The sequence below is a fragment of the Micromys minutus genome, assembly GCF_963924665.1.
Source record: "Micromys minutus genome assembly, chromosome: 1".
Taxonomy (NCBI): Eukaryota; Metazoa; Chordata; class Mammalia; order Rodentia; family Muridae; genus Micromys; species Micromys minutus.
Window position 1 is genome coordinate 53,169,038 of NC_137969.1, and position 15,016 is coordinate 53,184,053.

The following is a 15,016-nucleotide window of genomic DNA, read 5'->3' on the forward strand; positions in this document are numbered from 1 at the left end:
TGTTGGTCTCAAACTCTCAGCAATTTTATTGAGGGTGTGTGTTCCAGGGGTGCACCTCTTTGTAGGGTTGGGGCTTGCTGTGCAGCTATGGTTTGTCAAGAAGGCTGCAGGCGAGAGGGTTCATCTATGGACCCGTCTGTCAGAGCGCTGCGATGTTGCTGTGGGCAAGACACAGACAAACTGAGCAGGGAAGGAAAGGAGACACTTGGCTCGGGTACCTCTGCGTCCATCACCCAGGACTCTACAGGAGCACAGTGCGGGAGGCTCAAACCTCTCCCCAGCTCGCAAATTCTAGTAAAAGTCGAAGCTAGTGCACGAGGAGACTTAGGGGTGCCTCAGGTCTCCACAGCGACGAGCCCGGCGCTCATAACGGCAGTCCGAGGTTACAGCCCACAGAGAATCCAAAGAGGCGCCACTCCTATCCCAAACGATGACGGGGATGACCCGGAAGTGTGTGTAGTGATCCGGAAGCAGATCTATGCGGCGGCCCCCAGGAGCCACCGCCCCCTCGTCGCGGTGCGGTGCTCGTGCTCGGTGTTGCGTGGAGTCCGCTGCGGCTGGGGCTGCCCGATGGTCCCCAGCTGGCGGAAGCACGGGCGGAGGGAGAATGACCTCTCCTTGGGGTCACAGTGCCGACCTGGCCCGCTTCTACACTGTCACCGAGCCCCAGCGACACCCCAGGGGCTACACGGTCTATAAGGTTACCGCACGGGTGAGTGCCTGGATAGGGACACAGGGCGGGGCACGGGCTCAGGGCTGCGGCTGGGTGTGGCGAGTGGTAGGGAGGGATGGAGGGACGGATGGAGCCTGACAGAAGACCCTTGGCAGTACACTGGAACTCCAGGCAGATACCGGACTCAGGGATGGAGATGCTGGGAACTCCTGGCAAGAGATAGGACTCTAGGATGGAGGTGTTGGGGACCTCAGACAGGAGAGAGGAACCCCAGGATGTAGATGATGGGAACTCTAAGCATGAGAAGGGACTTCTGGTAGACTGGGGTGGTGGCTTCATAAGGGATGACAGGCTCCACCAGCCGTTCTGGGGCGGAGTACTGGTATGTGGCTTTAAATGAATGACCTAGTCTCTGTCCCATTTGGACTTTCTCTTAGCATGAAATTTGCAGAAGTGGGCTGGCATGTTCCAGAGGGAAAACACACACTAAAAAATGTTAGTGGGTGTGTTGTGGGGCTTATGTAATGGAAGGGATGTCGCCTCATTTAGGGACTGGTTTGCTGTGTGGCAGGTAGGCTGTTGGGAAGGTTTCGTTGTTAAGCTACTCCTCTTGGATCTTTGCTTCTGAGCCTTTTCAGAAGGAGAAGCTTGTGTACTTAAGTGATCTAACTTGAGTTGACTTGAGGGTGGTTGGGCTGGCAAGATGGCCCAGAAGGCAAAGGTGCTTGCTGTCAAGCCTGAAGAACTGTTTTAAATAACTGGGATCTATGTGGTGGAAAGAGAGAACTGACTCTTGCAAATTGTCCTCTGACTACCAAAGGTGTCCCCCCTCCCCAGATAACTAAATGGTTATTTAGTAGGTAACTAAAATCCCTGTCCCAGGGGATTCTGACCTGGCAACCAAGTGGAGTGTGAAGGGGAATGAATGAGGTCCTTGTGTGGCATTCCTAACTACACAGCTCCTGAGGAGCTGAGCAAAGTGTGATGTGAGGCAGTTTATGTAAGTTCACCGTCCCAAATTTAGTACTGTTTTTCTTAAATTTTGTTGCCTCAGCTTAAGTTTTGAAAACTTGTTTATCCTGGGAAGTGAGAATAACCCAATATAAGTGTTTATGTGGAGCACTTGTGTGCATGTCTTATATGCAGTGCTTGTTTGCATGTCTTATATGCAGTGCTCGTGTGTGTCTCTTATATGCAGTGTTTGTGTGTGTGTCTTATATGCAGTGCTTGTGTGCATATCTTATATGCAGTGCTTGTGTGCATGTCTTATATGCAGTGCTTGTGTGCATATCTTATATGCAGAGCTTGTGTGCATGTTTTATATGCAGAGCTTGTGTTCGTGTCTTATATGCAGTGCTTGTGTGTGTGTCTTATGTGCAGTGCTTATGTGCATGTCTTATGTGCAGTACTTGTATGTATGCTGGGCATTTTGTACAAGTTCATGATGAGGAAGCAGATTCAAGGAAGTTTAGAAGCTTGATAAAGTTTCTGTTGCAAAGCAATAGCAGTTTTGGGCTTTGGGACCAGTTCTGCTTAAACCAGAAAGAAGAAAGTGTCATAGATGAACTCAGTTGCTAGTGTTAAATTTTGAAGAAGAGAGGTATGGATGGAAAGAGTAATAATTGTGCAGTGAATATTCAGAAAGCACCTAGGAAGCTGGCTCTGACAAACCTGAGAGAAGAGATTGGGGTAAGCTGAGCTTGGGGTATGTAAGGGGCTGGCAGCATTTGCAGGTGATGCAGAGTCAGACCAATGGAACTGAGATGCTGGGTTGAGCAAGTCTCTCAAGACATCAAGAAGACCAAGTTCATGAAGAGTAGGGAGAAGTCTGCCTTCCCTGTGTGTGAGTCAGAGTGTTGTGTACATGGGGTGTAAGTAGCGTTTCTTTTCAAAGCAGTATAAGGAAATGAGACTCTTCCTATGCCAATCTTGAGACCTCTTTGGTCATTTGCAATCTCTGATTTCTTAATACACAGCTTATAAAATCAACTATTTAACAGGCACGAGGTGCCTGTCATACCAGCTTCCTGAAACTGCTCACTTTCACACCAGGATTGTATCAGTCTGTGAATAGAGCTTTGCCTCTTACTAGACAGAGAGCAGGTTCCTAGCACTGGTCCTGGTTTCTTCATTTCAACTAAGACAGTGTCTTGTGCAGTTCCCCACATCGATAGAGGTCCACCCCTAGATTTATTTATTTTCATTTTATATGTATTAGTGTTTTACCTGTAGGTGTGTGTACTACACATGTGCTTGGTACAGGCAGAGGCCAGAAGAGGTAGTTGAATCCCCTGGAACGGAAGCTATAGTGAGCGACCATGTGGGTGCTGGGACCTGAACCTAGACCCTCTGCAAGAGCAGCCAGTGCTCTTGGACACTGAGTCATCTCTCCAGGATGTTCTCCTCTGTGTTTTAGTCACCCCGTATAGTGGGCGTGTAGTTCTAGGCACTTGGCACTATAAGGTATTCAAGGGAAAGTTCTGGGCTTCCTCTTTCTACTTACCATAAAATGGAGTCTATTGTGCTTAAATAGGTGCAGTAGTCTAGGACTATGGTATGGTATAGTATAGAACAGTATAGTATAATATAGTTCCACAGGCACCACAGACGAGCTGTGGGGTTCAGAAGACAGATTGCTATGGCTCAGGTGGTGCAGGATAGGAACAGTCCAGAAAGGAGAGGACGTTGAGGTGGAAGCAAGGCCTGGGGGTGTGAATGTCTGTGGCACTAACTGAAAGTCCTGAGCATAACTGTATTCTTACAAAGTTGCTCAGACGCAGATTTAAAATATTAGATGCAGAGACTGACCCACGCTGCCTGTTACCTGTGCTCACTGACTTTCTTCTCGTTATAAGTGTGGGCTTTACAAAGTGAGCAGGACTTTCTGTTTTGTTTTGGTTGTTGCCAAAGCAGGGGATGAAGCCTGGGGTCTCACACGGTGAGAGCCTGCTGTCGAGCAGTGCTCACAGCCTGGGGGATTTTTGTTTTAAACATTCTTTTTTTTTTAATTGGATATTTTCTTTATGTACATTTCAAATGTACACCCTGGCATTCCCCTACACTGGGGCATTGAGCCTTCACAGGACCAAGGACCTCTCCTCCTGTTGATGCCTGATAAGGCCGTCCTCTGCTACATATGCTGCTGGAGCAATGGGTCCCTCCATGTGTACTCCTTGGTTGGTAGTTTAGTCCCTGGGAACTCTGGTGGGTATGCTTGGTTGATATTGTTGTTCTTTCTGTGGTGTTGAAAACCCCTTCAGCTCCTTCAGTTCTTTTTCTTAACTCCTCCATTGGGGACCCCATTCTCAGTCCAATGGTTGGTTGAAAGCATCTGCCTCTGTATTTGTCAGGCTGTGGCAGAGCCTCTCAGGAGACAGCTATATCAGGCTCCTGTCAGCATTAAACATTCTTTATTTAATTTTTTGTGTGTGATGCATATGTGGGAATGAGGGCCCCTAGTATGCGTATGGAGGTCAGGGGACAACTTGGGAGAATCAGTTTTGTCCTGTCACCATGTGAGCCCTACAGATTGAACCCAGGAGGGCAGGCTGACACACCGAGCCACTCAGTTCTTCCACAGCATGAGTTTCGCATGCTTACACATTTTGTTTTTTAAATTAAGAGTCAACATGGAGGTTCATTTAAAAAAATTATGCAGAACACTATAAATCAAGCAAAATATTTATTGTTTTCCTGGAACTGAAGAAGAAAAACATCTTTCCTCAGGAGAATTAACCAGGTAACTGCACTCCCCTGAGGACACAGTTGTCTCTGTGAACTTCCTGCTCCCGAGCTTCCTGCTCCCGATCAAGCTTTGAGGAACAGTTTCTTTATGACCATTAGGAGAAGAATTAGAACCATTACATATTGGACGACAAAGAAACTCTTTTATCTTAAATCTCTTTAGTATTTTTCCTTTTCTTTCTACTTTTTTAAAGAACCTGGTAAGCTTGAGATAACTTCATGGTTATTTACAAGCAAGCCAACAGATTCCCTGTTACTGCTTTTAAATTTTTGGTTTTAGAGTAACCAAAAGTATTTTACTGGAACATAAGATTTATGGAATCTTTCCAGAGCAACTATGCACAAGGGTCACAAGCTTTTGTGACCCACCGTGAGGCTTATGTAGGATTATGTTCTAAAGGACCACTTAGCTGGTTCCGGGTGGCTCGCATCGTGTGTGGTTGCAGTATGTTTACCTGCTTTTCTGGTGATGGGCATTTGGGTTTCTTCAGGTTGGGGTTGTTTTGAGTGCAGCTCCTGTGAACACTCCTGTAAGTTATTGGCACGTGTGGCTTTGTTTCTCATGCTATCATATCTTACTGCCTTTAAAAGTGTTGTTGTTATTATTTCTTTGTACTAAGTCTTGAAATCAGGCTATGAAAGTACTCTTTCTTTCAAAATTTGTATTTTGGTTATTTGGGTTGTTTCAAAAGTCAGGTAACGTTTTTGATGTAGGGTTGCACTGAAAATGAAGATCAATTTTAGAATTGATGATTTAAAAATAACTCTTGTGGTGTGTGCCAACATAGACCTCCCATTTGCTTAACTATTTGTTTTGAGCAATGCTTTGAGGTTGTCATTCTGGCATGTAATGTGGAGTTTCAGGCTGGGACTATGTATGTCCTCATTCCATGTAGCTAATGTTTATTGAATGACAACAGCCAATACTTGGATGGTGCTTCTGTAAATCCACATTGGATATAAGCAAACACTTTGTTACAGGTGCCCAGTGAGTGAGGACTGTGCTGTTTCTTCATTGCTGACGAGAGAGTGAAGCTTAGAGAAGTTTAGTGACTTTCTCAGGATCATGAGCAGGCAGGGAGTGCAGTTTTTATATGAATGAAAGTAGGCTGGTAACAGGCCTACAAGACATACATAAGCAACAGGATGTGCTGCTGAAGGACCATGTCACAAAGCATCTCCTTAGACACTGGGGTGTCCTACCTGGGCCTCCTGTCTCTAAAGATACTGGGGTGTTCTACCTTGTCCTTCTGTCTCCTTACACACTGGGGTGTCCTACCTGTGCCTCTGTCTGTCATATGTACTGGGCACTTAAATATTTGAAAACTCATGTCTCTCAAATTTTTTTGATCTTTCCAATAACTTGTTCTAATCTATCCCTTTTTTGACTATTAATACTCTTTGGCATAAAACTCTCATATATCAAAGTTTTAGTAAATGGATTTTTAAAAATGTAAACCTGTTTGTTGACATCTCAGATACTCAGGTTTGTTTTAAACTGCAAGTTTTCATAGCATTCAAAATTTGGTTGTCTTTGAACCTTGTCTGGGAAAAAGTTTGCCAGAGTTTGATGCTGTAATTGGTAAAGTTTGATAGGAGTAACAGCTTGGGCAAACATTTGATTACCTGCCGTTTGAGTTATTTCTAAGCTTTATTTTCTTTGGGTTTTATTTTAGTAACGTAGAAAACAGCTATTTCTATCTTTTGTAAAATGTCTTTTGTACTACAACTGTCTGTCTGCTTACTTATTTGTGTGTGTTGGCATGGAACATGTTGTGTCAGGCAACTTGAAGGAGTCAGTTCTCTCCTTCTACCATGAGTCTCAGGATTTGAACTCAGGTTGTCAAGTTCTACAACAAGCACCTTTACCCCCAAGCTATCCCATTATGCGTCCGTTCATGTCTTAGTCAGTTTGTGTTCACCAGGCTTGTTTGTTTGGTTTTTTTTTAAAGGTTTATTTTATGTATGTGAGTACACTGTAGCTGTCTTCAGACACACCAGAAGAAGGTATCGGATCCCATTATAGATGGCTGTGAGCCACCATGTGGGTGCTGAGAATTGAACTCAGGACCTCTGGAAGATCAGTCAGTGTTCTTAACCATCGAGCTGTTTCTCTAGCTCCTTTGTTCACCAGGTTTTATAATAAGACACTATTGGCTGAGTGGCTTAAGCAACAAGACATTAAAAAAAATCAGTTCAGAAAGCTGCATAACCATTGGTCAAGGTGCCAGCTGCTTCAGTGTCTGTGGAGAGCCTGATGCTTGTTTGCAGATAACTGCCTTCTTGTCCCCTTTCATGACTGAAAGGTCATTTATATTTTTCTTGTGAGGATTATTTCCTCACAGTCCTTAATTATTTCCCAAAGGTTTTATTTTTGTATGCTGTGGAATTGAGGATTAAAACATCATTATATGATTTAGAGGTGGACACAACATTCAGTTCATAGTATTTGAACCTTCCATGAGAACTCATTAGAAAGTGAAGTCCTAGACTTTGTCAACTTGCCTGTCTTATCTAGGAGCTCATTGGCTTTGGAGAACTAGAAAATGAAAACATCTGCTGATGGTTTGTGCAGGTGCTGTCTCTGGGGTCCAGACTAACCGGCTGGCCGGTGATAACTGGCCCGTGTCCTCTTGCCAGCTAGTGACACCTGCATCTCCGCAGGACGGCTAGGGAGAGAGGAGCTGGGATGCAGGTGTCACAGTGAGATGGAGGTTGGATTCAGTAAGAAGACAATTTTACATATGAGCTGAACACTTTGGAGTGCGTGCTTAATCATCCTGCCAGAGTCCTAGTTTTGTGTGTGTGACATGCAGTTTAAAGACGGCAGTATATCCACATGAAAGTTGATGTCTGGAAGCCAAGGTCGCATGTGCTACCTTGATGAATGCGCCATTTGGTGAACCAGATCACCACAGGGAGTCATGTTCAGTGTCACACAGCCTTTTTTGTAGCCTGTCATCCCGTTACCTCTCTTAGAGATTCTTGTCCCTGAAAAGTGAAAAGAGCACGTCCTCTCTGTCCTATTTTATTATTTTTACTTTGCATATTGTGATGTATTTACATGCAGTACTTTAATGCTTTACCTACTAGGCTGTGTCCTGATGGTGGAGTAGCCACCATTAGCCAGGGCTGAGTAATGCTTGCCTAGTACGCATGAGGCTGGGTTCAGTCTCTTGCACCTCAGAGGGAAAAATGCATCAAGAGGGAAAATTACACATGCTTGGATTTATGTGGGGTCTGAGAGATGGTAGATAGCCTGAAGGTTTGAGACTGAGATGTTTGTTTGAGGATGTAATCCACGCGGGCTGATGGGCTGAATGTGCACTGTTCTTCTCCTGAGGTTTTAAAGTTTTTAGTGACTGATTCAGCCTCCATTTTCTTTTCCACAGTGAAATTTTATGCAGATACTATGGGAAGTAATTGCCAAGCTGTGAAATCTTATTTGATAACGAGTATTTCTGTCTGTGTTTTGTTTTAGGTTGTTTCACGAAGAAATCCAGAGGACGTTCAGGAGGTAGCCTGCTTATCCATGTGAACATTCTGTTTACCCCTGTTGAAGAAACTGCCCAAGTTACTTGTATAAGTGTTTGTACTTGTGTGACCGTTTCCTCGGCTACGCGGCAGTAGCTGCAGTTACACTTCAGTGCTGAGGAGGTGCAGCGTGGTGTGGGTGAGGCTCTGAGGCCCAGCGCTTTTTCTCTAGCCCTCACCCGCCTCAGCCGTAGCCAAGGCTTCTCTCTCCTCCCTGAGGCACGAGCATCCCAGCTGTAGGAACAGACTAGGGCTCGGCACACCGTCTGTGCGTGCCTGGCATGCTGACGCTGTGAGCTGCTGTAATATTCCTGCTTAGCTTTGAAGTTTTTGACTAGTCCTGTTGTTAAGAGTTGTCTCCGCTTCCGTCTGGCATCCTCTCCTGGGCTAGCATGTCTTGCTTAGAGTGATCGGATTCTTACTCGTGCTTGGGGCTTCATTTGGGGATGCCAGCCAAGCAGTCTGCTTGCCTCCCTGCACGTTAATTTACTCTGTCTGCTTTCCACTCATTTTTGAGACTAGAGGCACTATGTTGGGACCCCCCTTCCCCCACCCCATCCAAGTGTTTAAACAGATGCTGTAAATTTAACAGTCTTGATTCTACACGGTGTTGGTTGTCCCCAGCTCAGTGTCTTTAGATGGGGTGTGGACATCTGCTTACCTGCCAGTGCCACTCTGGTCAGGAGTACCTGGATTGATTCATGTGTTTGAATTGATTGTTTCACACTGTTGGCCCAAGTTCATTAGAGTCTTGATGTGCCTGACAAGGTGTTTGTTTCTGTCACATAACTCAAAACCACAGTGAAAGAGTTTGTATAGTATTTCCTGCATGGGTTTTGAGACATCTCTGCTTCTCTAATAGGGAGAATATTAGATGCTCTTATTTCAGGAGAAATTGCATCTCACAATTGTTCTCCTTATGTTGCCAGTAGGTGGCACAAAACATTCTTTTAGAGTTCCACGTCTAATTATTGTTGATTCTGGTTGATTTGGCTCTAGAAAGTTTACAGCTCTGTTGGACTTGGAAGTAGGGTGCATCTCCTTTGACCACGCCATCTGAGCGCCATGCTCTGGTTGTACCTTGATGTTCATCTCTTCCTAGGGAGAATCCTGAACCAGCTTGTCTGTGAGCGAGCTCTCTGCCATTCCTTAGTCCGTTTTTGGGGGACACACTTTTCTAACAGCAACTGCTGGTGAATCAGTCATCAGCAGGCTCTTGTAAGTGCCCTTCAGTTACACAGTTGCAGGTTCTTCTCTTAGAAATGACACAGAATGTTTATGGTCTTCTGTGAGTTCACATCGGAAACCGTGGAGCAGCCCTGAAATTCTAACAGTCCTTTCAGGTCCTCCTCTGCTAGTTCATACACTAGTGTTCGCCTTGGGAAGAGTTTATCCCTCAGGTCTCCAGGTCCTTCCTATCACCACTTCAGAGCTGTGGCCTCACAGATTTGGTCTCTGCTTTAGAGGCTTCCCCAAAGCTCTCAGGAACTAATAAGCACGTGGCTCGTTCACACAAATGATGTCTTTATGGTCCTTATTCATAGAGAAGTGTTTCTGTCCTTTTGTAGAGCTTGTCTGACCCCTTCAGAGCTCTTGTCTTCCTAAGAATGCTAAAGGAATATTAACAACGATTGAATCATTTGATATTATGTAGGGCAGCTTCCCTTTTCCAACTTCCTCTACATTTTTAAGAAAAAGTCGAGTGGGTTGGGAAGATGATTCACCTTATGAAGTGCATGCTATGCAGGCAGGAGGCCTGAGTGTGACCTTAAGATCTCACGTTTTCCCTGGTACCGTGACTCATGCTTGGTTTTGTTTTTTTTAGCTTTTTATTGATTCTCGGTGAATTTCACATCATGTACCCAATCATGTTTATCTTCCAGTCCCTCCATTCTGCCCTCCACCCTGGCAACCTCCTGCCTTCAAAAGAAACCGACCAAAATATAAAATTAAATTATAAAATCTCACAGTAGAAGCTGTGGTGTGTCACGATGTTCCACACAGTATACCCTTTTGTACAAACAGCTTTACTTGCAAGTGCTCATTGCAGTGAGTCATGGTCTGGACCGAGGCCTCTGACTTCAGTACACCGCCAATGCTACGTGCTTACCAGGACTCCTCTGGGATATCCTGTTGTTGCCTTGTTTTTTGGAGATCCTGTAGCTCTGTGTCTTCAGGACAGGCCTCTCTATGTGCTGCGGAAGTTCATAGATGGGGTACATGTTAGGGTGGGCCAACCCAAAGCCCTGGATGGAGAAGGCAGATCTTTAGGGCTGGCTGGCCTGCCAGTCTAACTTATCAGTGAGCTTCAGTATATGAGAGACACTGACTCAAAAGATAAAGTGACGAGTGAGGGTGACACTTAATGTCCACCTCTAGCTTCCACATGTATGGGTACACTTTGAACTATGCATACACACATAGACCACACACAAATAAATGACAAATATTCCAAAAAAAAAAGAGGGAAAGAAAATGTGTAAGCAAACAGTTTTATAGTCATGTTTGTCATAAGCATGGATGACCCAGCAAGTGTTTGGTATTGAACGAGAGTAAGAACAAAAACATTAAGTTAGGTGATGTTATAAAATGTAGGGAAGCAAGTTTTTTTGTGTCATTAAGTTTAAGTATCTAAAAAAGAAATGTTTATCATATGTTGAAATGCTAAAGAGAAAGCTATAGTAAAAATGTAGCTTTTATTAACCTTTTAAATCTACACACGGTCATTGCATGCTTCATTTGTAAAATTTCTTCAGAGTAATGTCAATGAACACATGAGGAGCCTGCACTCGCAGGCTTCTGGTTGTTCCAGCAGGAACCCACCCGACCTCGATTATCTGTGGCAGGTGGCATTTCTCTCTGGGCAGTTTGGTTCTGCAGCCCAGGTATACATTGGGACTGTATGAGGGGTAAGTGATGCTCTGGTGAGAGTTAGACCCTCCTGGCACTGTTCTAGTTCTGGCTCTGATGGATTTATATAATCTGGTGTTTTAATCTGTATTGTGATTAAGTTGTGAAAAATTTTCACGTTACCATTCCTTTATTTGAAAGTGATCTTGACTAGAGCGTTTCATCTATGCAACATGGTTGCTTCATAATCTCCAGTCTCCTAAATCTCTCTCATGCTCATCCTGTAGTGTGGTTTTCACCATTGGTAATAAGTATCCCATCAGTAATGCCCCATTGGTAATGCCTTGTTGGAAATGCCCTGTTGGTCATGCCCCATTGGTAATATCCTCTTGGTAATATCCCGTTGGTAATGCCCCATTGGTAAAACCCCGTTGGAAATGCCCTGTTGGTTTGGGCATCGACCCTGCAGAAGACTGCACTGAGGAGCTCATCACTCAGTCCTTAAGCTCTCAGCAGCACGGTACCAAACAGCTCGAGTTACTGAAGTATTGATGGATCTGTACTTACCTGTTTTTTTGATGTTTTGAGGCAGGATCTTGCTCTCTGGTTTAGACTGGCTCAAAACTCACTGTGTAGCCCAGGATGACCTTGAACTCATGATCTTACTGCCTAACCTTCTCAAGTGCTGGGATTTTAGGTATCGGCCATTATGTCCAGCTCAATTTGATATATTTGAAGTATAAAAGTAACACTTTTTCTCGTGACAATGTTATGTCTCTCTATCAAGACTGGAAGCTGTAGGGAATCCAGGTGATAGCCACAGCCCCATTGTCTGCACTCCAAACCCACGAGTCCTTTGGACAGCTCACAAGCATGTGAGCCAGATGTGCACAGCTGGCTTCTGATGGGCCTCAAGTATGGCATCTTCCTTGATCTCCACCTCAGGAGATAGCACTACCATTGGTCAGTCCCAGAAACCAAGATTCTAGAGCTTTCTGTTTTTGGCATCTTTTTCTCTTTAGAAACATTTCCTACAGCCTTCTAACTCTCCATGTTCTGGTGACTTCTCCTCTTGACACCAAGCATTGTAGCTTTGTGAAGTATTCAGGCTGGGCAGGGAGCCTTCTGTATCACTTTGGTCAGTTCCTTTGTGGTGTGCATCCGGTTGGCTTGTTCTTCTCTCCTTGATGGTGACCCTGAAGGAGGGGCCTGTGCTTCCAGTCTCATACTTGGGGACAGTACAGTGTGCAGCACAGTTGCAACACTGGTTTGGATGACCATTTTTGTTGGGTAAATGAATAAAAGTGATACACTGGGCAGAAGCAACGTGTCTACCTTGTGGTACGGTCTGCAGAGCTGCCTCAGCTGTTGTACTGAGGACTCCAAGAGACAGAGTCTTGGAGAATAACTTCAGAGAATAGGACAGAGTTTTGCAAGACTTGAAAACCATGTCTGGTGACCTTTCTGGCCGATCATTATCAGCATCACTCTGTATGAACATGAGAACACGTAGCCTGGATTGGAAGTGAGATCGCCAGGGTCTGGGAGGAAAGGGATTTACAGCTAAGGTTTACTCATGGAACTCAGAGTCGACAGTGACATCAAAGCCATGCGTCAGTTCCTGTTATAGGCTATTATAGGCTATGCTTTTCTGATTTCATCTAAGGAAGGTCAAATGATTTAAGCTAGTGACAGAAAGTGCTTCTCCATGTTGTCTAATCTACAGGACTGTTACTTTTGTTTTTGAGATATGCAGGTCTTAATTATATCCTGGTCAATGTTTACTTTGTACCTTGAAATCTTATGGTTAGTTAGTTAAGATTTATGGAAAAATTATAGAATATACAAACTCGTGTTTTTCTTCCCACACAGTGTTTTCTCTTTCACTGTTAGTCTGCTTTTGGGAGGTGGCAACTTTCTGTCCTTTTTGTTTAAAAGTTGCCCAGATTGGGGGCTGGAGAAATGAGTAGGTAGTTGAATCATTTCCTGCTCTTGCTGAGTACCTGGGCGTGGTCCCAGTATCTCCATGCCTCACAGCTACCTGTAACCCCTGTTCCAGGGGAGCCAGTACCTGATTCTGGCCTCTGAGGTCTCATGCATGCGTCTGGTACATAAACCCATGCAGACTCGTATACCTGCGCTGACATAAATGAGGAATCCTAAGATAAATTGCCCAGGGTTTGTGCCTGTGAGTGTGATATTGGAGACAGTGTTAGCCATATAATTAATTTCTGGGCCAATAGTACGTGGTTTCAGGAGGGAGTATAGTGCTATATTTTATGTAGCATAGACCATTTTTATATCAGGTTGAATAATTTTCCACAGTGAATAAAAAGGCTTTCAGAAAGCAGGACGTAAGAGCCTCAGGTGAACAGCCGTAGGAAGAAGTGTTGTGTTAGCTCTTAGGGGAAGTGTTCACATCTCACTGTTGGCTTATGGGAAGTGCTCACATTCGACTGTCGGCTCTGTAGGCTGCAGCACATACATGCTTGCTTTGCATGGTAATTTGGAATATTTAAAGAAAACATTATTTGTAGCAGAGAGAATAGTTATGCTTCGAGGTATGCATTTATTTTTGTTTTCGTTTCAGATAATCGTGTGGAGGAGATACAGTGACTTTAAGAAGCTGCACAGAGAATTATGGCAAATTCACAGGAATGCATTTCGACACTCTGAACTATTTCCCCCATTTGCTAAAGGGACAGTGTTTGGTAAGTGGTTTTCTGAAACTGTAGTTTAGTGCCCCTGTCCACAGTGTCACACCACCCCCATGCCAGGCTTGAACTAGAACCTCATACTTGCCAGGCAGGTTCTCCGCCACTGAGCTACGGTTCATCTCTACAGTAGTGATGTGGAAGCTCTGTGCTAATCTATCCAGCGCATGCCCTCAGTGTAGTTCTTACAGAACACATTTCCTCTTCTCAGCCATGGGTAGCTGCAGTTCTGTCCAGACACACTAAGAGCCTAAGAAAAGATGTATCACTTACACATGTGACTTGGTTGGTTGGCTCTTGCCCTCCAAGTGCCTTTCCTGTGTTCCAGCCCCTGGTGTAATACCTCTGAGATTGTACTGGTGTCTGTAATGACAGCTGCTTCACACGTCAGCCCTGTTTGCTGTACAAGGCTCTAAATTCGTCCAAGCGTTTTTCATGCCTTTCTCTACCTGCCCACCACTCCCCTCCTGCTATAAACCTGGCTAGCTGAGGCTGTGGCGTGACAAGACCGTGTCACACTGTTTGCCGGGCTGTCTTGAGAGCTCTACCAAGTAAGTTACTCTATTATTTTTACATTTTGCTTCATTTAGTTTTCAGGAAAAGTCAGAAGTGGCCCTTCCGTGCCTGCATTCTGGTCTTCTGAGTCCTGCTATCATGACCACTGAGTTTTGGTTACAGCCTAATAGGGCTTTCTTGGTTCACAACTCCATATTCCCCAGTTTCCAAGGCCTGTGAGCCATGGAACACACAGCCCCATTCCCAGCTCCAATATTCTGAATTAATTTCCTCTTTGCTGTGATAAAACAGAAACGACTTATGGGGAAGAGCTCATCTTCGTTCATAGTTCAGGACACCCAGCTGCTGTCTGCAGTGGGTCTGTGTGAGCGGGAGCTTGCAGCAGTGCCTCTCATGTTGTCCTGGTGAGGGAGCACAGAGGGGAACCGTGAGGCACATCAGTCAGGGGTGACCTTCAGGAACTGTCCCCAGTGGCCTGTGTCTGCTCGCTAGGACCTACTTCTTAAATGTTGCATAGCTACCATGAAAGGAGTGCTAGCTGGGAACCAGTTCTCCAGCGGAAGAGCCCGTGCGACCTTCTACATCCAAACCAACAAGGTTTCTTATCACCAAGACTTGGCACTAGAAACCTATGACATCTTCCTTGATACCTGCATCTATTCCTTCTCTCTTTCCTTCCTCCCTTTCTTCTCTTTCCCTTCCCCTCCCCCTCCCTCTCCCCTTCCCTCCCTCCTTCTCTCTCCTCCCTCCTTCTCCCTTCTTTCTTTTTCCTTCTTTCCTTCCCTCCCTCCCTTCATCTCTCTTCCTCCCTCCCTCTCTCACTCTCTTCCCTCCCTCTCTCCTTTCTTCCTGCCCTCCCTCTCCTTTCTCTCTTTTTCCTTCCCTCTCTTTCCCACCTCCTTCCCTCTCTCTCTCCTTTCCTCTTTCTCCCCCCTTTCCACCTTTTTCTATCTCTCCCTGCTTTCCTCCTTGTATCTTCCTCTTT

At 45.0% G+C, this 15,016-nt stretch overlaps 1 protein-coding gene across 2 annotated transcripts in view; it reads left to right on the top strand.

The window, feature by feature from the left end:
* The first annotated feature begins 497 nt into the window (after positions 1–497).
* The window catches only part of RPS6KC1 (ribosomal protein S6 kinase C1), a 141,081-nt gene continuing 126,562 nt past the window's right edge, over positions 498–15,016 (top strand). For both annotated transcript variants that reach the window (XM_080928343.1, XM_080928344.1), the window contains exons 1-3: positions 498–712; positions 7,899–7,934; positions 13,392–13,512. In XM_080928343.1, the coding sequence (XP_080784469.1) occupies positions 608–712; positions 7,899–7,934; positions 13,392–13,512 (262 nt within the window). In that variant the 5' untranslated portion in view covers positions 498–607. The remainder of the gene's footprint in view (positions 713–7,898; positions 7,935–13,391; positions 13,513–15,016) is intronic.